This window comes from Anas acuta, chromosome Z, assembly GCF_963932015.1.
Source record: "Anas acuta chromosome Z, bAnaAcu1.1, whole genome shotgun sequence".
NCBI lineage: Eukaryota > Metazoa > Chordata > Aves > Anseriformes > Anatidae > Anas > Anas acuta.
The window spans coordinates 17,637,468-17,662,529 of NC_089017.1; the positions used below are offsets into that span (position 1 = coordinate 17,637,468).

Here is a 25,062-nt window from a genome sequence, read left to right on the forward strand (position 1 = left end):
ATAATCCTTCAGAGACTACAGAGCAGCAGCAGAAGTCCGCTGAAAGACATATGAGTCACAACTCAACACTGAAAGGACACTTTCAGAAGATCCCTTAATAAGTGAGCACTTTTACAAGCACAGACACCACACTTTGAACTTATTTGCATGGTCAAGGTAGGATATAAGGGGAAAGCATTAAAGAGATTAATTTGAATTGAGGTCAAAACACAAAAACGATAAATGGATGCCTGTAATACTCCCTTCCCTCTCTCCCCCAAAACACACAAGCAGTCTGCCAAACTCATCCCTCTAAATTACACTGTTAATTTGCTCTGGACATTAATTTGTACTTTTAATTTGTACTTTCTATTCATAAAAAATTACTAGCTTCAGAAGAAGAAAAATCTCTAGGATGAAAAGGTTGAAAATGTCTACTTTCACCTTTTTGTATTTGCACTTGGATTCTTGAGGGCAAAATTGGAGAGGGCAAAATTATAAATATTCCAAACACTTATTCCTTGTCATAATGTGAACCGGCACACAGAGCTCAGAGTTGGGCACCCAGATGACCCACTAACTCCTTTAAAATCTGCTCAGACACCACTCCATGTTACATGTTGAGCAACACAATCAGTACTCTGAGGATATTTTTCATGAACAGAAGTATGAATATTTGCAACAAACAGAAGCTTATAAAAGTTTAACCAACATTATGGGAAAAGGCAGACCCACAAGGCAGCCTTTGTTTCTAAATGAATGTATAATCTTCAAAGGCCTTCAACTTTCTTATCAGCAAGCCTGCGCGCACTCTTGTCCAGAGTTTCTCACATGGATTTATCTTCTCATAGTGGGGGAAGGAGTTTCTCTGGGAAACACTGGTAAAAGATTCATGCACTTCATTGGTGTGAAACAGTTTAAAGAAATAATACTATTTTTAGTTTTGGTGAGATGTTTAGTTCATTAAGTGGCACTTCTAGCTGTTTTAATCAGCATGTCTACTTCTTCTTATTACTGATGTTTCTGATCATTGCAAAACTAAAATTAGCTTGTCAAATTTACATCATCTTAGAATGAAAATAGCAAAAAGAAAGGGCTGGATTCACTGAACAAAAGAAAAAAAAAATCAAGAAGGATTTACCATGCAGCTCAAAATGCATATATGAGCAGTAACAAATTTTAACCTGGTATCATAATGGAGCCAGACAGCATGGATTTTTTTGGCTTCTAAAAAGTGCTTAAGGTCTCTGCATGCTAAATTTACATACTGAGATCACAGCAAGAGGTTTCATAATAAGGTCAGACACCAACTAATATGCAAAACCAACAGAACTACATTTACAGAAAATAATTCTTGGATTATAGGATAGTGAATGCAGAGTTGGAAATATGATTAAATTCACCAGGTTATGAAAGTTGGGACATATGGATAACAGCAATTTTGGAGTTTCAAAACAACTAATTTTCAAATGTAAAGGCTGTGAGAAAAGAAACAAAAAAGATCATCCAATATAGCATCCAATACTTTATAGAGATGGCTCTTCATATCTTCGCTTTGGCATTTAATATTCAAATTTTCACAGTTAACCTGACTAGAAGCTAAGAATCTAAGAACTGGCTCTCAACTCTTTATTCACACCATTTTGTCACTGCTTTTCAAAGCATTAGTTGGCAAAGAATCTAACACAGCCTGTAGTAAAAGTGTTACACAGCAACAGTCTGGACCACACTTGCCAGTTACATACAATAAGATCTAAAACAAATAAGAGCTGTGATGTTTTTTGACATAACACAGAATAGCCAGCTGCTAATTCAACTTCTGACACACCTTCTCTGCATAGACAATTTTTCTTTGCTCTTTTGTTTTTCACCTGATATTTTGACTTTTCATTTTACTGGGTCAGACCATATCATCTTGGACAGCCTTGAGGGCCTCTGAGCAATCAATTGCATGGAGTACAAAGGCTGAAAAAGCAAGTGCAGGTGCAAACTCTGCTATCTCTGATCCCATTTGGCGCACTGTAATCATCCATTGCTTAAGGCTTCAAAAACTCCAAAGCTGACCCTGTGCTTTATAAATCATCCTATTTCTACACAACTATCCCCTGCAGCTATTAAATGAATTGTTTTTGTATAAACATGTATCAAATATTAATGTTCCTTTCCAAGCTTCCAAAATGCATAGCTTACTTCAGAGGGGAGAGAGCCCAAGAAAGACATGGAAGATCATAAATAAAAATTAAAAGGAAAAAAAAAATACTTGCTATATTCTGTCTAGTAAAAAGCTATACAAAACAATGCTTATCCTCAGGATTTATCCCTGACAAAACAGTTTCTGTCATTATTTGAATGCAGCATGTTTTCCATGGATGTTCAGCTCTCTAATACAATGAAACAGATTTTTTTTTCTCAATGATAATCTCATTTAATTAGCATAAGCACAATAAACCTGCCTTTCAGACAAACAAAATTATTTTATGGCTATTATTAGGGCAGAGGAAGTTGATACCTTATACCTTAGGCTCATAAGAAGCTCAAGACTTAAAATTTTTATGCCTGTCAAAACCTAGTCCCTGTTAACAAAAAAAAAAAAAAAAAAAAAAAAAAAAAAAAAAAAAGTTAGTAAAGTTACTAAGGAACTACACTTAGTTTTAGGTACGTACCTAAATGCATACCACTTTAGATGCATAAGGCAGAGGCAGGGGCTAAGTTGTTTCTTATTCACAGACTAAACATGTTGAATCTTTCCCACTTGCAGGTATATGTGCTTAGACCATATATATGCCCAAACAAGACACACAGGAAAAATCATCATCATGTACTACCCTGTGATTAAGACAGTCATACAGGATGTGGGAGAGCAGGGTTTCTGTGCCCTGGTCTGCCTTCGGGATTAGAATCTATACCTCACCTACGCCTTTTTTTTTTCTTTTCCAAACAACAAGCTATGAGATACCTTAAGCAGATGGTGAAGACATACGCCACTAAAGGAAGCTATCCCATTTCACTGACACAACATGCCCTTGTACATTTAGCCATTACATACTCCTGGAAATTCCCCCCATAGCATTTGTTTACATGGCATTTCGCAGGCAGGCACATGAAAATTCCACCCCAGCGCTGAGCCAGCAGGACACATGCCAGCTCTGAATGAAAAGCCATACTGTTGCATTTAGCACATCATCGAGCCTCAAACGATAAACTTTGCTCAGCAATAGGATATGAGAATTCAGGCTCAGCACCATAAGCAAATTTTAATCCTGGCATTTCTTAACGTTTTACTGTTTAACTATTTTAAAACCAAAAATGCCTGCTCACGATATATTAGGTAGCAAGATTATGTATTTTCCTCTGTAGGACTTCACTGGGACTTGAGCTCGTAGTAGTAATTAGAGTGGTTTTCATTTTGTAGCCCTATCTGTAGGGGAAAAAGACACACACACACCTTGCCAATTTGTTTTACAGCTTTTTTGCAAGACAGTAATGCAATCTGAGATCTGGGAGGAGTGCTTCTGCAGGCAAGCAGGCCATGGGTAACGTGCCAGTCAAAATGATCTAGCTGCTTCTGAGAAAAAGGTTAGAAAAAAACACATGAGAATTAAAATAATAATAATAATAATATGATCTTAAAGAAAATATTTATCATCTTTGACTTCCCTGTTCCCTTGCTAATAAGAACTTTGCAAACCACCAGTAAAACATCAGAGATTCACAGAGAGGACAGCAACCTTCCATTGCTGCCAATTAACTGATTACTTAAAATGACAGCTTCTGTTTCAGTCTATTTAGAACCAAAGAAGCACCTTAAAGAAAGTGTCATGGTTTTTAAAGTCAAGCATTCAAGAGTAACAAAGACAGCAATCCAGCTGTTTATATATGGTCAGCTCAGATCTAACAGGAAAGGGAACTAAAGGTCTCCAGCCTGTCACAAAGACACTTTTCAGAGCCAGGGCTAGTAATATTCACTTATGATTTCACTTATAATATTCACTTATGATTATAATTATCATCCAGGAAGCTACTTAGCTACCATCCTGTCTGGTAAAGAAGTAGCAATGCTTTGTGTGTGCTCTTACATAAGTATGGATTTTTTGGTTTACTGATAGAAAAATATGTTTCAGTGCATAAAGCAACTATACGTGCCCTTAGGGCCTAATCCCACACCACCAGTCCTACATTTCTAGTCTGTATATATTTCAGCAGCAGGACTGTCATTAAAAACTTCTGCTTACTGTTGGGAGCCTACACCTTGCCCACAGGTGCTTCTAATTTCTAAAAGAGCAGGTGGGGGTTGTAAACAATCCACCAGCAGAAGTGTGAAGGCAAACATTAAATGCTGAATGTGCTTATTTTAGGAGGTAGGAGGCTGAATCTGAACAAAAACTCAGAAGTTCAGTATTGGAAGTATCAGTTTATATCCAAGACTTATTTTGCAGGAGGATTGAACTTCAGTCTTGACAAGAAGTGTGAAAGTCTTCACCACTTGCTATCCAGATACCAAAAGGAAAAAATCCTTCAGGGTTCATCTAAACACCATTTACAGTGTAGCTGGTACTAACCTTGTAACTGTAGAGTTAATATTGAGGTTCAGTAAATAGCTATTTACTTACATGTCTAACATTTTCTTGTGCAAATGTTGATTCCAGTCTAAGTGACCAAATACCACTGCATTCCTTTCCTGTGAACGTGGCAATTCCTAAAACCGAGGGAAGTACAGAATTTCAGCAGGGAGAGCCTGAACCTCAGGACACTCCCTGTTAGTCTGCAACACTCCCTCACTCCTCTCATCTGTCCATGATGTTATATTGCATACTTTAATGATCACAAAACATTTTTTCTCGAATGACCTCTGCCCCACTCTGTATGTTCCAGACTTGGAGGGTGAATCAGGCTGCGCATGAAGTATGAGAGGCTGTCTTCTGCAAGTACTTGGTTTGGCCAAAAAGCTGGAAGAACGAAGCCAAAGCTGCAGAAAGAAGAGCCTGGTTTACAGTCAGGAATATGTGATAACCTGGGGCGTTTTGCTCTGGATCTGTCCCTGTCATAACCCTGTCCTGTCCTGTCCTGTCCTCTCTTCTCTTCCCTCCTCTCCTGTCTTTATTTAGTGCTATTCAGTGCTAAGTCCATGGAAAAAATCTTGGAAAATAATAATTCCAAGACTTAAGAAGCTGGGGAACAGCAGTGAATTGTAAGATTTAATTCTAACCTATTCAGTTGTGAAATAACATCCTTTCAGCATTCTGAAAGTCTTCTGAAAATATTAGTATTATGGTCAAATTTAGACATTAAATTGGCTATTATTTTATCATCAGTTTGGCTATACAGTGGTAACACAGCAGATACAGACAGCATAATATATTGGCCCTTATGCAAAAACTACTGCACATTGCATTAAGAACCTGTTTTAAAATGTTTTATTAGCAAAACTCCAGAATTCTGAGCAGTTTTGCTGTTGCCACAGTCTCCACAGTTACATGTGATTAAATTTCTAAAATAAAAAAGAAACAGCAGATCTGGGGAGGTCGGTCACATTATCATTTCATCATTATTAACGATCAAAGTGTTATGGAGAGATAAGACAGATGAAACCCAGAAAACTCCTCTACATTTATATTCTGATATCTTCTTATAGAACTTCATTAACAGAAATTCCACATTAAGAAAATAACACTTAGAGGCTTGTTTATTTTCCAAGAACTCAAAGAAAAGTGTTTGAATCTTGCTAAAATGTTAAACTTCCTGGAAAAGTATTGCTAAATCAAAGGAAATTGCCAGATTGCAGTAAAGCTTTTTCATCAGGAAAGAAAGTACACTTCTTCTCTGTGGCCTGTAAAAAAAAAAAAATAATAATAATAATAAATAAATAAAAAAATACAGAAATTGACAAGTAATTAGAAGGTCAAAAAAAAATCATTTTTTTTTTATCCCTTTATCTTTGTTATAAACTGCCTTCAGCTGATACTGTTTTGACCACAGGACTTCAGGCTACGTATATTCCAAAGATCATTACAAGATAATAAACAATTAATTTGGAATTTTTCTCCTCTTCACAGACAAATTGTGTTTTTTTCATCTTTAAATGAATCGGTTTCTTCTTCTGCATTATGCTTACTTTATACTTATACATTCCTTGTTCGTTTTGTTTTGCTTTGTATGTGTGTGTTTCCTTTTTGTTGATCGTGGTGGGTTTATTTGCTGGAAGGAGAGAGAGGCAAATTCTGGGACAAAGGAAGTTTCTACTCTAACACTAGACTCCTGATGGCCGTTAATTCAGAAAATCTTCCCTAAAAATCAAGGGAATCTCTCGTCCCCATGTTCAGAAGGAACAATTTGATACATATAAGGAATTACTTTTTTTCTGGGTGAATATCACTGTTATGGTTAAATAAAGGTGGAAAAAATTGGTTTTTAGGTCTGCACATAGAGTCAAACTTGTGTCAATGTTTGTGAGAATATTTAGAACATTTCTTCATTGCTGAGAAATTATTTCATACTTGACAATATTCTGGAATAAGGCACTTAGCATGATAATATTTAGCTGGCATGTTTCATATTTGAAAATATCTTATTTGTCATTTTCTTTGGAAGAGCTGAAGTTAGATTTGACTTTCTAATCAAAGGAAGAAGCACACCAAATTTTATTTTTTGGGGAAAAAAAAAATCATTACAAATTTCATATTACAAATTTCATATTACATATAAATTTGCTTTGAAAAAGAAAATCAATCTTACTTGTGCAGATAAGCTATGCAGAGGTATTTAAACATTTCTCATGCCATCAAAAGGAAACATTTTAATCATGGTATGGAAGTATTTTACATGTGCTAAAAATGATGCTCTACTGAGTAGTTTAACTGCTGGAATATGAAAGATGCCATTATAAACTGAAGCAACTGAATATTTAGAAAAACAACTTTATTTCACAAGTATTTAAGACCTCTGTATAATCTTTTCCAGTTTTTGTCCAAATGTATTGTCAAGAGAGGTTTCTTATAATTACAGAAAAAGATATTCTCAGCTTCCTCAGACCTCTTTTCATTTACTGTGTAGTGAGTATTGTTAGGAATTCAGGAATGTAACCTGTGTGGCCTAGTTTGATGGACATACCCTGAGGCTGCAATTCCATAAGTGATTAATATAGAGGAAACAAATGCCTCCTTGTCATCTATTGGTTGAAGTAATTGCTGTCATGACTGTCAGAGAAAACAGAAGAAGTTACTGAAAGGAAGAAGAAATGAACAACCCTATGGGCATCAAGTTTATGGTACTAAGCTACTTCACTACAATATAGAGTATTTCCAAGTTAGGTAATTCCTCACAGCATGACTGACCATGTAGAAGAACCTTGCACATTAAAATGACATTAACAGTGTTCATAAAGTATTTAATCCATTATTTCCTGATAAAGTAAAGAAAACTTTGAGAAGAGTCTGTCATTAACTAGCAGGTGATCACAAATTCTGTAACTTGAAAACAATTAAACATTTTTGTCCCTATACACTCAAGGTCCCTAAAACTTGCTGTTATATTCTTATTTCATTTTTATCTTAAATATGACCTACAAGTTTCTACTACAGAAACACGAATATCTGATTATCTCAGCAATGATAATAAGTAAAGCTGATACATTCAAAAATTAATCTGAATCCAGGATTTTTTTCCCTTCTTTTAAAATAACAAAAAGTCATTGACTATTCAAATTGGAAATGAAATTCAGATTTTATTAAAATAAAATTTACAATAAATTAAATACTTTCTTTGAAATAGGCCAGACTGGCCACAAGACTACAGCACTTTGTGCTAATATAAGAACAGGAGGGGAGACCTATTCTAAAAGTGAAGATTGCCAAGTCTCAAAACATGGAAAATGGTCTGAACAAGACTTCAGGCAAAAATATTAAATCAAGTGAAAAGTTGTTTCTTCCTTAATATCTTTACAGTTCCAATTTGTTGTAAACATTAAAAGAGCAGGTACTTCCCAAACCAGTATTTTTATATTACTGCACTTTATGGAACTTCAAAAGCAGTTCATTTACAAAGACCCTTCCTGACTCACTTATAGTTACAGAGCACTATTGTCTCTATTAGTCAAAGCCCTGTATTGCTAGGATGTTTATACATGATCAAAAGTACATCAGTATAATCAAAGAAAATATTTCACTTGTTCTAAGCTAGGATGGTACTGCAGCCATAGGAAAGAAAGACAAGAGATGGGTCAAGACTTTTTGAAGAGGAACAGAGAGATCACTAGTTTCCTTCACTCCGACTGTGTGAGATATATAGAAGACCCTTGAGGTTGTTTAGGAAAAGCGTGGTTTTAGATATTTTAGATGTGCTGACTTTGCATTTCCACTAACAAGCTGATTGAATTTGGTTAGCTGGAGTACTCAATAGTTTTGGTGATGAGCTAAATAAATGCACATTAATCATACTTCAAAAACTAAGAGCCATCAGATTGCTTTCTAATCTGCACAAAACTGAAAAGTCATTAATTCAGTATTGATGTGTTTTAAACTTCATCTTCACACCAAAGGCAGACACAAACACCTGTATGTTTTATTTGGGAGCCTTAAGCCTCTAGATTAAAGTACAAGCTACCTCTTCAATTTTGGTGGTACATGAAACTTGTACACAACACCCCAGACTAAGACGTGGTTCTTCATCTCTCAAATCTGCATGCTTTGGTAATTGGTTATAATTACAGGACTGTGTTTTATCTGCAGATGTCACTGCATAACATGAGGGTAAACATCTGGCTAATAGGGTTGTACTGAACTCCTTTTTCATTCCCTCCCATTCCTCAAAATCTACATATCTGTGTTTGACAGTGGGCTGCCTCCCTTCCTCAAGGCATAGGAAAGAAACACGGTAAATGGAATATGTAAAAATCCAGGTGGCTAGTTCTCAATGTAAAAAGCTATATTTTTATAGATGCTCATTAAGTGGAAGCTTTCCCCATGTTGGCAACACCAGCAACACGACCGAATTACCTTATGAAGAACAATCATAAAATATACAGCAGAAAGATCATTTACAGATGCTCAGTCCCAAAATATACCTTAATTTGTAACACAGTGTAGTATGTTACAGAAGTATTCATCTTGGTCCAAGTTACACTAGTACAAAATAATATTTGTCATCAAGTAAGTGTATATGTACATATGAATCACAGGCTAAAAAGAAATGGAATTAAAGTAATTTTGATCAAGTTTTTGTCTCTCATTTACACACGAAGTAATAAGTCATTATTTCATCACTCTTACACTGGGCATATCTGCACACCTGAACTAGAAGCCAAAGATCAAAAGGAAATGATAGACCCAGATTTATAGAGGTTAAATCCCATCTAATTTATGGTGAAATATTTCTTACTGGTTTGGTGGCTACCAATTCCAGAGTAGGTTGATCAAAGCTGCTCAAGCACAAGGTACAGGCATTCAGGTGGAACATTTAGATAACACAGTAGGCAGGCATTTAGGCATTTAGGTAGGGATCAGATGAATCTGGGCTCAAGAACTGCATCCAAACTGTATTCAACACTTCTTGCAAGGGAGGCACCTTTTTGTATGACAGATGCTGGGAAAAAAAAAAAAAAAAAAAAAAAAAAAAAAAGGCCATTATCTAATTTTCACAACTCTTAAATAAACAAATAAATAAATAAATAAACAAATAAATAAAACCTCCCCCTACAGTTTACAGTTTATACTAATATAACCTAAATTCATTTTCACAGAAGTTTGTCAAGAGTGCAGAATTCCAATACATTATCTTCATCAGGAGTAATCCAGAAAAGTCTTGTTTTTCTGTCTGCCATGTCTGAACAAGGGAAGTTGTATCAAGCCAAACCACACTGTGTGACTACTCCTTACATAGCTCTGGTCCTCGCCCTGACGCTTCATTTTTTCCATATTTTGGGAGGGGACCGGACAAGGTGGTCATTCCTCAAGAGTCCTTGATTTGGGTTCCTGCCTGCTATTGTGCATCCCTGGGTTCCCCTGGGCTTGTGCAGATGGGCCTTTGATGGGTTGCTGGCTCCTGTGATGGGCCCAGCAGCCTATTGTCTGGGCTCTCTCTCCAGACATTGTCTCTCTGAGATCCTTTGTGGGTGTTTTATCACATAATCTAGAACTTGGATTTAAAAATAAATAAATTGACAAATGTTTGAAAAAAAATCATTTTTTTAGGATGCTACTCAGAGTGATAACAAATCTAGAAAATAGGTGTTTATAGTTTAAGCTCTCCATTTATTCTTCTGGTCTCAAGCCATAGTGACTGACAGCTGTGAAAACACTGGTGGAAAGTGTAAGTGGAAACAACGTAGACTTAAAAGCAGGAAAATTGTATCTGTTTATGCACTTTTTTTTTTTTTAGTTTGTCTCACCTTAGTTCTGCTCAGTAGATCTGAGAAGACTGTTTTCTTCTCAATACACTCTGAGTGATATTTCTTATGAGTTCATTCATCCCTGCTTAACGTCATCTTTTCATATAACTTCTTCTTGATTCTACTTCACATAGCAAGTGACAGATTGTGAAAAGTACTAGCACTAAGCAGGATAAAGACAAATTCTCACTGTGGCTTTCAAATACTGCCAATGTGAAACTACTCTTGCACACAGAGTCTGACTAAAGCCAAGTGGTTAATTTTCTTCTAGAGCACACAAATTCTGGCACAAACAGCAGGCACTACAGTTTTTCTATGACTTTTAGAATTATATAAATTTCATTAACACAGTACATATTCAGAAAATATAATACCAAAGGAGTTTTTGGCTTCGTATTAATAGGGAGTCCAATCAAGAGATCATAAAATGGCAAAGAAGGGAATCTCACTTTACTAATTTTGGCCTAAAATTCCCTGAGGTAGGGAAGAAAGAAACCATAATTGCTTATTTCTAACTAACACAGCACAACCTTGAGAGGTAGCAATGCTTGTTATTATAATTATTAGTTTCTCTCTTTTATAATGCCTTGCTCCCCAGGTCATCATCTATTCAGCAAATAAGCATCTTTAAATACTTCTTTATTTCTTCACAAACACCTGGGTTTGCAAATAGTCCAGCAACTTCTATAATTCCTTGACTACAAGAATCCATTAACCAAGATTAAATCTAGCAACATTACAGCTACTGCTGTTTCAAATCTTGATCAGATGTTTAAAAACAAACTTTCTTCAAATACCCGAATAACAAAAACTTGCCTCTGACAGCAATGAAGCACCTGTCCCCCCATGCGACCATGCAAAGCAACATCTTTAAAACTGCACTTCTAACCTGAGAACTAAGAGTATCTCAGCTCTAGGCACTGCAGCACCAGAGAAGCCGTTGGGTCCAAATGCTTGGCACCACCAGCACTGAAGGTCTTCTGACTGCTGGTAGGTTTTGTAATGATTTGCCAGTGCTAGGGGATCATCAAACCAGACTAACTTTACTACTTTGTTCTAAGCAGAGATCTAAAAACACAGAACTTGCTAGAGAAAAAGTGTTACTCTCCATCAGTGATATAGAATTTCTAAATTTTGAAAGGGATTTCAGACAGCAATTACGCCCTATATCATAACCTTTTCTTGAATGCCCCATAGGGTAAGTGATAAATGGTTAACCTATATATATATCATAGATTATAAGACTTAACAACAAAATAACCAGCCTGGGTTCTGCCTGTGTGCCTTCCTATTATTTTTCATCCAATTTTACTGAGTAATATAGATTGTATAGAACTGACTAAACCCGGTCATTTGCTCCACACCAAATACCCATGGGTTCCATGGATTTGCTGGTCTTCTTAGCTCCAGATATTAGAGGCATTCCCTGGAAAATTCAAACATCCCTATGAGATTTTATCACTTCAAAAGTCAACTCATAAGAGCAGCACAAAGACTTCCTAAAAAAGATTTGGAAGCAATTTTCTATTCACTCAGATTGTACTTTCTAGGCTCAAGGCACAGGAACACCACCAAAATGTTCAGCTTCACTTTACAGAATCACAGAATGGCCACGGCTGGAAGAGACCTCTGGAGATCATCTAGTCCAGCCCCCCTGCCAAGCAGTGTCACCTAGAGCATGTTGCACAGGGTCACATCCAGGCAGGCTTGGAATATCTCCAAAGAACCGCTCCGGCAGAAACTACAGAAATACCCTTTAGAAGGGTACATGTATATGCTACAGAGGAAGTATCAAAGCACCTTTCAACAACCCTCCTTAACCTCCTCTTCAGAAGCCTCACAACACGGACAGCTGCCTGAAGGCAGTTTTGAGAGGAACTTTAAGAACTGTGGATCAACCCACTTCACAGTCTGACAGATACTTCTATTAGTTTTAGAAATTGCCTGGGGTTACCAAGGACTAATGGTTTCTCAAAACTCCCAGAAAAAGTTTGACAGATAATTTCCAAACTCTCTCGGACCTTCCTGTGTTTCCAACAGAGAGATTGCTGTGGATCACACACACAAGAAACAGGGAAGGTGAGCTCAATTTTCCTAGAGACCTTTTAAGTTGCATAAAGAGTGAGGTGTTTCTTTTTAGGGAGAAAGAAAGATCTAGAGCTGAACTTGAAATCTGAGAAGAAAAAAAATATACAGACACATGAATGGGCAGTCAAGAAATGTCTGACCCAAGCTGAACCAATTTATTTGAGCACAGAAGCACAGAACAGGTAGACTATTTTAAATTAATCTCATTCTGTGACAATGTGGATCAAAATAAAATTGTCCACATAAATATATTTCACATTAACCAGAATGGGGTGTAAACACACATTATGATACAGAATTGGTTCTTGCTAATCATCAAGAAACCTGTAACTAGTCTGAATAGAGAAGAATGTTAAAATAAAAGTCATAATATGCAACTTGCAGAATGTGGCCCTTGGATCCAGGTACTTATGGAATAAAATATTTATGACTTTCAAGGTTTAATGTGTCTGCTAGTGGCCAGTTCTCAAAATGGGAGTGTGACAGGTAACTTCTGGCACAAAATCATCCCAAACTACTCTTCCAAAAGTGCCTCTTTAACAGGAAAAAAAAAGAAAAAAAAGAAAAAAAAAAAAAGTCTGTCAAAAGTATAAGATACAGATGGAAATTCCCAAAAGTTGTGTATAACTTGGATGCAATACGTATTTGAACATCAATGAATAAATACCGTGGTGCCTGGGTATGCTCATTTTACACATGATCTTGAAAATGCTGGTAACTTTCCGAAGCATTAACTGATTTCTGTGAAATGCATCAAGACCCACTATAGAACAGGGTGAGCTGTGATTAAAATCAGTCAGGAAGGGGTCTGAAGAGAGACCCGAAGTGTATTTTTACATTTTTCTGTTGTCAATAAACTGCGATTGCATGCTATTTATACAGTAGGACGTTCATGGTGAGACAAAAATGTTTAAATATTTTTTCTCAAAAAAAAAAGTATTTTTAATACTTTTATTTTTAAAGAAAACCATTTGTTCTTTTTTTTTTTTTAATTTGAATTGAAATTCTAAGATTTTCTTCAAATCTTAAATTCTTCAACAGCTGTCTATCAGAAAAGTACATTCATTGTAGAACAGCATGGCAGGTTGCAAAAGACAGAGGGGAAACTCAACACTGAATTTGGGAAAGATCTCTGTCCATTTCTAACTAGCACCCAATCCCTTATCTAACATGCTCATATGTAGAATTTCAAGATATTCACATCTATATGTAGAAGTTCAATATATTCACATCTATTAAATTTTTTGGAAAACTACAAAAGTAAATATTTTTTTCTGCTCTTTGTTAATTATTCTGGGTGAATCACATGAACACCCAGCTACTGCCATATCAGCAAAGTCCTTCATCAAATACTTATGAGAATGGGTTGGAATACCCACATGGAGAAATCATACTCTTCCTTGCATGTTTACTTCAAGATTGCTATGAACTTATATGGAATTGTTAAGCTAATCATATTTTTGCCAAACTGGCTACAATATAATCCACCTACGACTCACCAACTACAGAAGAAAAATTAAACAAACATTTTGCTGTTGTTAAAGTTTTTTTCTATGGGTTTGAGCTTCTGAAGCCAGAAGGTCACTTGGATTATGTATACAATGTTGGTAATTGCATTCCTTAACTCTACAAAATGCCACGAAGCTCACTATTTTCCAAAATAGCTTTGCAAACAATGACAATTACTGCCCAGACATTTTCAGACACAGCAGGTTATTGGCTTAGGCAGTGATGGAAACCCTAAAAAAAAAGATAAACATTTTGAAATGCACTGTAAATCAAATTTGTGCACTGGACTAAGAATGGATTATCTGCCTCTAAACAGCAAAAGATGTTTTCATTTGAGGAGTTTTTTTCATACTTATTTACTAGAAATGATTTTAAACTGTGTCTTTGTGAAGTTTTTTAGTCTCTCAAGATTTTCAGCAGTTTCATTGTAATAAATATTCTACTATGATTAGTTATACATACTTTACTCATTACATTTACTGATGTCCAAGAATTCACTGTTTCTCAATCTTTTAATAAAAAGTACATTTTTCAGATTAAAAATTGATTGGGAACAGTGCTATGTTGGTTTCTAGCAGCTCTGCAAGTATGTATAGCAGCTGCATCAACAGGCTCAACTGGGCAAATTTCTACAACGTAATTAACTGAACTCCTGACTAAGAATGAGTTTGTGAGGATTATTATATTGTGACATAGTATGTTCTGACACACTGCGGTACCAAGACAAATAATGTACCTTTTGCATCCTTTATTTCAGAAAGAAAGCTTCTGGACAAGAATAAAAGACAAACCAGCTGAGAATTCATACTATTGACTGTTCAAGCAGCTTTGACTAGATTCCTGATATACAGTGTATGTTAGATATATGATATACATAAATATAATAAGGGAAACAAGCAAAACCAAGCTGACATTTTACACTTAACCACAGCACTCCATTTGCAAAACTCTGGACACCTTACGCAAGGTGACTTCTTTTGTAATCAAGTCATTCAAACCACAGAGGAATGATAAAAATTTCAGTCCAAAGTTTACCAAAACATGTTACCACACTCTTACCCATTTGATGTTGTAGTTGTTTGGTTGTTTCTTTTAGGTTTACTTTTTAAAGGCTTTAAGTCTCAGATGGATTACAAGAAACGTATCTCTTGGCGGCTCTTTGTGATCGTGATGACCAGCTGAGAGCCAACACATGCTGTAAGTGTTTGTTTATCAACTCAGCAGAACTACATGGGACTCACCAAGCATCTGGCATTAGAGAATGCTGCTGTCTTTATGATAAGCATGTTTATGGACATCATTTTTGCAACTGCTATTTTTCATTCTCATTTGCAGTTTGCTCATCTGCTAAATACAAAATAACCAATTAAAGCAGGCTATCCAAAGAGGCAGAGTTTAGCACACAACTACAAGTAATACAAAGTCACAGCTTTCCCCTTTTAACACTACATATAACATTTCAGCAGCTCACTGAAGGGTTTAAACTGACCAAGGGCCTCTGTCTCCACTGTCCCTGTGAGGGCTCTCCACAGTATTTCACCCAGGCCCTTCACCCTCCATCCTGAGGCCTGAGCTTCCGGGGGGGAGCGCCATGCCATCTCCCAGAACGAGGGTTTATCAGGGTCTCATAAACTCTCACAGGAGCCAACTCTTTGCCAACACAGAGCCAATTCCACCCAGGGCCTGAGGACTCCACCAATTCATCCAACCCTTTTTCCCACTGCCATCCTGGGATTCCCTCAGCCCTTCACTCCCTCCCAGCTTCTCTGTGTCATGTCTATTACTGAGCAGCCCAGAGCCATGCCACACCATAGGTCCCCCAGCCTCACCAGCCTGCCTTCAATCTCAGCTCATGCTCCTGTGCTCACACATGGGGACCTCTCCCCGGGAGCGGGACTTCTCCCCAGGAGCCATGTGGCTGCTCACCACAGTGCCCCCTTCACTTCTCCAGATGAGAAAGGATGCCATCGGTGCAGCTGCTCAGCCTGGCCCAGGGGGTTGACAAGGTTGATGGGCACTCACCAGACCTAAGCCTTGTCTTGAAGCCAACCCACGTCCAGCTCTCAGCCTTCCCTGCTCCCGGCATAGCAGGGAGCTCAGCAGCTCTCTATGGCCACTGGCTGTGGCCCTGGCTGGGCTCCCAGAAAGGGCTGAGGGACACCCGGTGCTGTGAGCAGGGAGGCTGGTGGCCTGCTAGCCTAATTTGATAGATGTCGTAGAAGGTTCACTGACCACAGGCAGAGGTAGCTGCCATGGCTGAAGCCACCAGTCCTACAGATCATTTGTTCACAGCATGGAAGCCTGTGGTGCTGGAAATGTGTTCTGCTCATACTGGGGAAAAAGGGTTGCAGTTCCATCTAAAGGAAAAAGGGAGTGAAGGGAAGAACCCCAAAACACTAAACTGCAGTCCTAAATCCATAGTTCTCTGTAGTTTTATGTACATTAAAATTCATGATCATTAAGTCTGCAAGAAGTGGAATGAGCAGCATGGCAAATTCATAAATCTGTGGAGGGATACTTTGTAGAAGGGTGTTAAGTGTCTCAGCATGAGATCTTTATTAGGATAAAAAGTTATTAAAAAAATCCATGCTAAGAGAATTCAGGCCATGGTCCTTTATCATTATAAGCAGTTTTACCAATGACAAAAGCAGTAACAGAAGCTGAGCTGACTTCTTAAGCCTCACTGAAAATCCTGGGACAGAATATTGTACTTCCTTGTATTTTCCCATTGCAGCTGGTACAAAAAGGCAACTTGAATTCTTTTTCCCTTTTATTTAAATAAGCTGTTTTGTTCTTTGTTTCACAACAATTCTGAGCAACCTATGGTTAATTGATATGTGTAATTTATAGCTGTCATACTTCCCCTCCTCCACAGTAACTCAGTTACCAGCAGTATCCTTGACAAAATGCTTGTGAAGAATAATACATTTGAAGTCAAATGTTATCTGCTAATTGACAGGATGGTTTCAACAATGTAACCTTATCTTATGTAAATAAACTTCTAAGGAAACTTTGAGCTACAAAGGGCAAATGAGATGTTTGAGATTCCTTTTTGCTGCAGGTCTTGTTTTGATAGAGCATTTCAATAGCAAAGGCTAAATGTGAAAGAGAATGAGACAAAAAGAGAGGCTCAGTTCCCTCTGTTTATATTTGTTCCTAACTCAATGTTTTTCATAATAAGAAACAAAATCTTGAGGGTATCTTTATTGTGGTAGAAAAATTGAAATAAAAAATCTTATTTGAAAGCAAGTAATATTTTAATGTTTCTAGCATTTTCCCTTTAAATTCTTATTTAGATTTTGAATTAGTTTTTACTCTTCAACACAAAATTGACAAAAACAGCTGAAAATCAGGTTCTTTAACATACAATATAGTGTTAAGTTACAGATTGGAAAGTTGTTAATAATGCTCACATTAAAATCAAAGATAGAAATACTGTACGCTGACTGTGAGACTCCACAGGCATGTGAAAAAGCAGTGAGAAAGAGGTGAAGCAGTCCCAGGAGAAAGAAGATGATGGAAGGAAGAGAAGCTCTGGCCCAGTATATGGATCTGAGGAACGAAAGAGACAGCCCTGGAAATGGACTGCAAACTTGTCAAACACATGTAGCTGTTGTTCGTATCAGGCCCTGACCCTGTCTCTAGACGCTATTCAAGGATGCTAGAATGCAGTGACCCAATTAAGTGCATTGCACTTCTGTAAAATAATTTGCTTTGTAAGCATAGCTGACCTCAAAACAGATGTGGTAATAAGAACTTAAAGTGCACAACTGAAGTTTGTTTTCTGAAATTCCAGTTAAGTCCAGGGTCTATGTCTGTACAGAGATGTAACTGGAAGACATTCCCACATGTGCAAACTGTTACCTCAACTTACTTGAACATGAGCTGTTTACTCAATACCAATCTGTTTTCAAGGGGAGGGAGATCTTCAATCATACAGGGAAGACATCTTCATTACAAAAGATAAATCATATTGTGAGATGTGATTTCAAACAAGACGAGCAATAATTTTGTTATAAATGTCGCAAAACCTGCACAGCTCTAAGCACTTTGATGTTAAAAGGTGAGTGGAGAGGGAGGAAAGAGTTAAAAAATTGCAGTGATTGCAATGTGCTGAGCATTGAAGAAACCCAATTTCCAAAAGCCATGGCTTAGCCCTTACCAGCAAGGCCAAATCTGATCCCTCTGGGTGGTCATAGCAACCAAAGCCTGGAGCCCTCTCTGGCTGAGTCTTCACATCTAGCTTCCAAAACACTTCCTTTGCTATCTCAAGCTGTGATCTGATGAATTCATTCCAAGCAGGATTACTGAAGAAGTGAGATTATTTATTAAGTGATCTTGCTAGGTCTTCTCTGAAAAAGTCTTACAGCTTATAAAAATGGCATCTTCCCACTCTTAATGCAGAAAGACATATCCTTTCAAGGGCAGATTTCAGTAATTTTCTGACTGGCACCTATATGACCTTTGATGAGCATAAATTCTTCGTCCCATAGCCTATCCAGCTTGTGTCGGTCCTGTGCAGAAACAGAGGAAAATAAATGACATGTGGTGCTTAGGTGATACAACAGCTTTAAGGGACGGAGTATCCTTAAATGCACACCATGCTAAATTCTCTGTTGCTCAGTTTCCTAAACTGGACATGAACTCCCCTTTTAGCTGGGCCAAATATACTTGGGAAGCTACCAATTTGCTAGTGCTGTAGTGAACATTGTTATGTGGCCGACTGAGCTCTTATAAATCTGTTTGGGATTCCATCCTGATTACTGCATGCAAATGCTCTTACACCATTCTGTCTAGGACAAAGATCGGAGGGACCACACAGAAGCAATGATCCATCCTTTCCACCTAATTGTTGCTTGTGGTGAAGGGAAGACGGCCAGATAGGGTGTCGCTTCTCACAGAACGACAGCCTCAGCTTAGTAATGGCCTTCTCTTAAGACTCTTAGATTGATGACTGACTGACTCCAGATGAGACTCACAGGACTCATCCAAAGTCTATTGCAGTAAAAGTCCACAAAAGAGTCCTGGACCTTAGTTTCTAGTAATAAAAAAATAATAAAAAAGTCAGCAAAATAACCAAGGCCTGTTCAGTATTCTACAGACGGTATTTACAAGTCTGTCTCATGGATCAGATACATTTAGAGAGAACAGAGATTTTACTGATGAAGGGATATATTGAATCGTGGGGTATAGCAAGATAAATCAGAGAAAGGATAAGTAGAAACTCAGGTAAAAATGGTGTCCAATGAAAGATAGCCTCCTCAAGAAATAAACTGAAAAAGTATAACAGAGAATTGCGACAGCAGGGTTGGCGCTAGAAGGAAGTTCTAGGTGTAGGAAGAGTGCATTTTAGAAGACTGAAGGGAGTTTTGTGTGCCAGGAATTCTGCAGTCAGCATGGGTGATGTTCAGTATAAAGTAGCAGAAGCAGGAAAGGAGAGAAACACAAGAGCATCTGTTTCAGTGTATGCAGTTTGTTGTTATAATCCAAAACACAGTTGCTCCAGGGGAAAAGAATAATACTCAAAACTGAACAATTGTGGGAAACCTATCAGGTAATAATTTGCAGTGTGAATGTATGGGGGAAGCATCAACAGAGTTTTGGAATCACAGAGAAAACTGTTATTACACTGTGTAATTTAGTAAGACTATTCAACCTTAAATTTATAGTCTGTAGGGCAATAAAGCTTCTTGATAGGTGGAAATATCAGTACCTTTGAAATAGGCAGGTTTTTTTAATCCTCCTTAGTAAACAGAAGAAGAAAAAAAAATTACTAAATGCCTTATCAAAATATTTAATTTAATTAAATCTAATTGCCTTAATATCTTATTAATAGTAGTAGAAAGATTATTTTCATTAAAACAGAAGCTAGATTTTAACTTATTCTAGAGAAACAATAAATATTTAATTGGACTTGATCAGAGATTTCAATACAGGATATTTTAACTGCATCAGGTAAGAAAAGAAGCATCTGTCAACAACAGTCATCTAACCACCAGGTCTTCTGAAATGACTTTGTTCTTTATATTTACAGCTTCGGATAAACTTCAGATGAAACCTTAAAAGCTCAATGCAAGAAGGACATTTTATTGTTATTGTTGACTGACTGGTAATGAAATCATTCCAAGAAGTACAGGATAATTTGCTGCCATTAATTTCATTCTTGATCTACATTTATTGCTTAGGCTAAAATATTACTCAATAATGTACATGATCATATTTTTGACTCTTCCTTTTCCTTATTGTTTCACTTATATATGACAAACATTGCTGCTGCCAAAGACAGAATTCTGGCATAACATATAGATGTTACTTGAAAGAAAATATCTAATATATATTTCGATGCATCTGATGAAGCAAACATCAAGCATACAGAATTCTAGCAACCGTAAGTCAGGGAATAGACAACCATACCATGGGTATCATTCTTAAAAGCTGCAGTTTTATTTTACTAAATTATCTATGTTAAAAACAAATCTGTGCCTGGTGTGGAATTTCACTGCATCAAGTGTTACAATATTTTTGTTTTCATTACAAGCAGGAGAATGCATGTAGAACAAGTGTTAAGAAACATGACAATAAATTAGAATATAATTTACAAAAGCAAAAAATAATAATAATAAAGTAACAGTGTACCACATTAATACTGAGTATAAAATAATAAGCAACTAATCACAATAATACAAAGGTAATTTCAGTCTGTATTATTAAGGATATCTATGTGACATTCACTCCATTACAAAGTTCCTAATAAAATGGACTATTTTTGGGTGTATACACCTTGAGGGGTTAATCCATAGATTATTTTTGTTTTGATCTTCTTCAGCTGATAGTATTGCTCAGTGGAAGTACTGGCACCAGATTGATTTCTGCATTTATTATTCTACTATTTGATTCTAGGCCTTTCATATTTATAGCCTACACAAATAGTCCTATTGTCACTAGTTAGGAATATAACACTATTTAGCTTAGATTATATAAATGGCTACAGCGTAGCAGCAGCAATGAACTGTGCTGTGGAAACCAATTATTTTTCTTTGAAGTAGGTTTCATTTGTCAGTCTTAGTCTGAAGTGTTGCTTAGTTTGTAAATCCACATACATTCTGTGTTTTGTTCCCTTTAACAATATGATTCAATGTTGCTCCAGGGAGTTCTTTAAATTCCAGCCTCAGTGCTGTTATGTTGCAGAGTAAACATGGGACTCCCTAGTGTTCTAGCACCAGTAAGAGAGCAAAATGTGTCTTTGGAAACACTCCTTACAATTTTCCTAAGTGAGGTAAAAAAAAAAAAAAAAAAAAAAAAAAAAAAAGTTTCTTTTGAATACATTAAAAAACCTTTTCTTATTAGCTGAAAAGACACATTATCTTATAAACACAGTCATGCCCTGGAGAAAACTGGACCCTGACACAGAGAGGCTTCTTGTTTAAAGAATGCCATAGTAACGCCTTTCCCTTTTATCATATTTTTGGCCTAACCAGGGCATGCTAGCACCAAGGTGTTTTGTCAAAAGGATACAGAAAGTCAATTCACTTAACAGAGAAGGACTACATACTGCCCTTAATCCATACGTGCAACTCCCAAAGGCTGTTTACTGGTGTCAGTTTTAGCAGGAGTTGTTTACACGGTGATGAGAGCAGCAGATAAGCATATGTGAATACATGCAAGCCAACTGAAAATTAATTCCACTGGTCTCAGGTGTAAGGAAGTGAAAATACTGGCAAGAGGTAGCAGATGACAGAACTTTGATGGTCATGAGTACGTGGGTTGCACAAAACCCCACTGATAGATTGTCAATATGTTGGGGGGATTTCATAGTATGAGTCCTGCTAACAACATCTACTACTCCATGCTAATTCACATTAGTAGATAGTGTGCAACACATCTGGCTTGTTCTTGGTAAAATACACTGATACACTTCAATCTCATGATATTTTGAAATTATTTTTCACTGAAAAGAGTACTTTCTTAAAAAAGTGCTATTTGAGTTAGAATTTGTAACACATTATTGTTCACATAATTTTAATTGCACTACAACAAAGGAGGCATAGTTTGACACAAAAGCACATTCATCAAGTACCTGCTGCAAACTGCAAGTGTTCAAGTACAATATATTAATATAAACAAGTACCCACTTTCCTTATCTCCTTGTTGAGTCTTGCTATTGAGAGTGAAGGGGAAGAGGAGCACTACACTAAACATTTTTATGGTAGATTCTTGAATGTGACTTGCCTAAGCAGTCTGGTTTCACATTTAAAAATGCAAAGTAATTGGTGAATATTAAAAATATGGTAATATGGAATAAGTGGAGTATGACAGCAGAATAATTGGAATAGCTAGAAATATATTGGCATCTAGCTATGAATCCAGAGGCAGGACTTCGTTCCAGTCTCACGCTGAAAGCTGCCTCAAGCTTTAAATATGATCCAGCTTTAAATGGGTACTTGGCCATTTAGGTCAAGGTGACCAGACTTCATTCTAGCCACCCCTTTTCCAGTGTGCCTTACTCCTGATAGCCCAGTATGCCTTTTGGCTCAAGCACACTCGACTTCTCATTTGCAGAACCTACATATCCCCAAAAATCTTTTATCTTTGGTTGTAATCCTTGTCCACTCTGATGTGGACTCCTGAACTGCAGACTCGCATATTCTTTTTGAAAAAAAATGCTCTTCCACTATGGTATCAAAGAAGGGAACATTTGAAATCCATTTTAACTTCCAGCTTTGTAAAGAACTATTGTTATTACACAGTAGGCTTATCGTTTTGCACTATAACTTCTTGGTATTGGAGAATCAAAAGTAATGCATAAAATGGACATAGATGCTGACAAAGTTGTTTCTTTGTGGCTAGTGATGTAAACAAAAGTGAGCTGAAGTCAAAATCTTAAATTCTACACAAACTGCACAGTAGCAGTGAAAGAGATGGCCATATGGTCTTCACCACTATTGGAGTACCACTCCTCCATGGTATTGAAATATGTTCCCTTTTAGTAGAAATCTCAGCTTTGCTTGTACAATGGTAAGATGGCTATAAACCTGCAACACAGATTTCATTTCATTTCATAGCACACTTGTATTTCATGCACCACTGCAATAACTGTTGCACCTCTTAAAACAATGTCCCTCATGGTTGTTCTATTGAGTATAGTTTTATATATGGCTCACAGCAGTGTTCAGGAAATATGGATTACTCCAAAGGGAATTAGATGGAATGAAGGAAAAATACATTTAAAAAAAAAAAATCTGCTCCTTAAATAACAATTCCAAGCTCATTTTATAATTTAAATTGTGGTGCTGTGTCGTGAGATAAAATAGTTAACATTTTTAAGCTATGACTTAACATTTTTTTTGATTCTTCTTTACTTCCATAGTAGACCAAGTCATAACAGCTACATTTTAAACAGTTTTAAATACAAATGGATTCAGTGTCATTGCTAAGTCCATAATAAAAATTATTTTAATGGTCCAAGGAGGTAAACAGACTATTGGATTTAGTCAAAAGAACACAAATGTTCCACAGTAAGCTATTCTATATGTGTTGTGTGGATCTTTCCAATTTGGCATGCCCTCCTTATACTGTGTCCAGCACTTTGGATGAATAAATCCCACTTCACAGAAGTTAAAATAATATTGAAATCCTGTCAGCTGGGGCTGACCAGTGGTTACGTTTTCCACAGGGTAATGCATTTGCAAGGACGTCAATCTCATTCCGCTGTGTGGCTCTCTTCGATGGACACTTTTCCACAATGATAACAAGCAAGGCACATTCTCATGCTTTCTGTGGGTCAGTGTCCTTGGCAGGTCTTGCAGCACATCTGTCTGAAGTATGCTCGACTGCAGAACTTGAACTTCAGCACCAGTGGACAATATGCCACTTTGTTCACATCTTTGCACTCTAATTCAGGGTATTAAAGAGAAAAAGAATCAGAAATAAAAATTAAACTACAAAGAAAATTTAACATGCTTCTGCTCTACCCATCCACCTTGCCCTCTTTGTAACTACTCTTCCTTAATCATCTTAGTGCATACAGTATATTTTTAAAAGCCATAAAATCATTTGCAGGTCTTCTCTCCCAGAAATTCAGAAGTGTGCCCAATTTGTGTTGAAAAAAAAAACAAAAAAAAAACAAAAACAAAAACAAAAACAAAAAAAAAAAAAAAAAACATTTTTTGCAATGAGTGACCACTTTAGACAGCTAGGAAACATGAGTCTTTTTTTTTTTTTTTTAACAATACTTTTATAGCTTCTTTCTCAGGAGTTATTTCATTCATCTGTGAGAGGTTATCCAAAATCTAACACAATTCACAGTATTTGGTACCATGCCTGTGCATTTGTAAGAATCCTTGAAATAGTATAAGCATTGCAGTGAACAGGGATGGAGAAAACAAAGAGTATTACAAATCAAGGCACCAACAGTGTACGTTCAGCAACCTGGCCAAACATTGTACTTGAGGCTTGATTCCATATGTCCACACTTTCTTTTACGCAGGAGAAAAAGGCACTTTTATGCCTGTAATAGGCATGCAAGAGGTTTGTTTTTTTTTTTTCATATTTGCATTTTCCCTGTATGCTGGGCTTACTGCCTCAGCAGCCCTTGTCATACTGGCAGGTAAGTGTCCCAGGAAGGGAACAAGAGCTCTGTCACATGGAGCAAGGATTCCTTTCTTTCCATCCCACACCAGCTGTATCTGCAGTGACTTGTCAGTGCTCACTACAGGAGCACTGCAGGAATATGCAATGGTTCTCCTGTGGCTCAGTTTCCATTCTGTAGAAAGAAGGTGGTAATAGGGAATGGAATAGTTTGGTCTATACCCAGTTCTTAGTGTGATATGTAAGAGACATAAAGCAGTATCCGAGAGCTCTATTTTACACTCAGGTTCTACTTCTCAGACTTTGCTACTGCAGATTTGCTTTTCATCGGAGTAAATATTGTGGTAGGTGTCTGATACAGGAGTTACCACTCCAGTTAATAGCATTTGTGTATTTTTTTTTCCAGGCTGATATTAAAATAGGACTTTGGCAAGGAGCCTTGTTTTGTGGGTAGGAAAAAGGAAGAGATGTATACACAGAAAAAGCAAAACCCACAAATCTGAAATGATGTAGGAAGG

The 25,062-nt window shown here is 36.9% G+C and overlaps 1 protein-coding gene and 1 long non-coding RNA gene across 8 annotated transcripts in view; one reads left to right on the forward strand and one right to left on the reverse strand.

The window, feature by feature from the left end:
* Window positions 1-4,332: 4,332 nt before the first annotated feature.
* Window positions 4,333-8,139, forward strand: LOC137848299 (uncharacterized). Its single transcript, XR_011091262.1, has 3 exons — window positions 4,333-4,530; window positions 4,626-4,735; window positions 4,852-8,139. It is a non-coding gene; the product is annotated as an uncharacterized lncRNA (long non-coding RNA).
* An 11,885-nt stretch (window positions 8,140-20,024) lies between these two features.
* Window positions 20,025-25,062, reverse strand: part of ADAMTS6 (ADAM metallopeptidase with thrombospondin type 1 motif 6) — a 153,501-nt gene continuing 148,463 nt past the window's right edge. For all 7 annotated transcript variants that reach the window (XM_068666451.1, XM_068666455.1, XM_068666453.1 and 4 more), the window contains one exon: window positions 20,025-23,848. In XM_068666451.1, coding sequence (XP_068522552.1) covers window positions 23,739-23,848 — 110 coding nt within the window. In that variant the 3' untranslated portion in view covers window positions 20,025-23,738. The remainder of the gene's footprint in view (window positions 23,849-25,062) is intronic.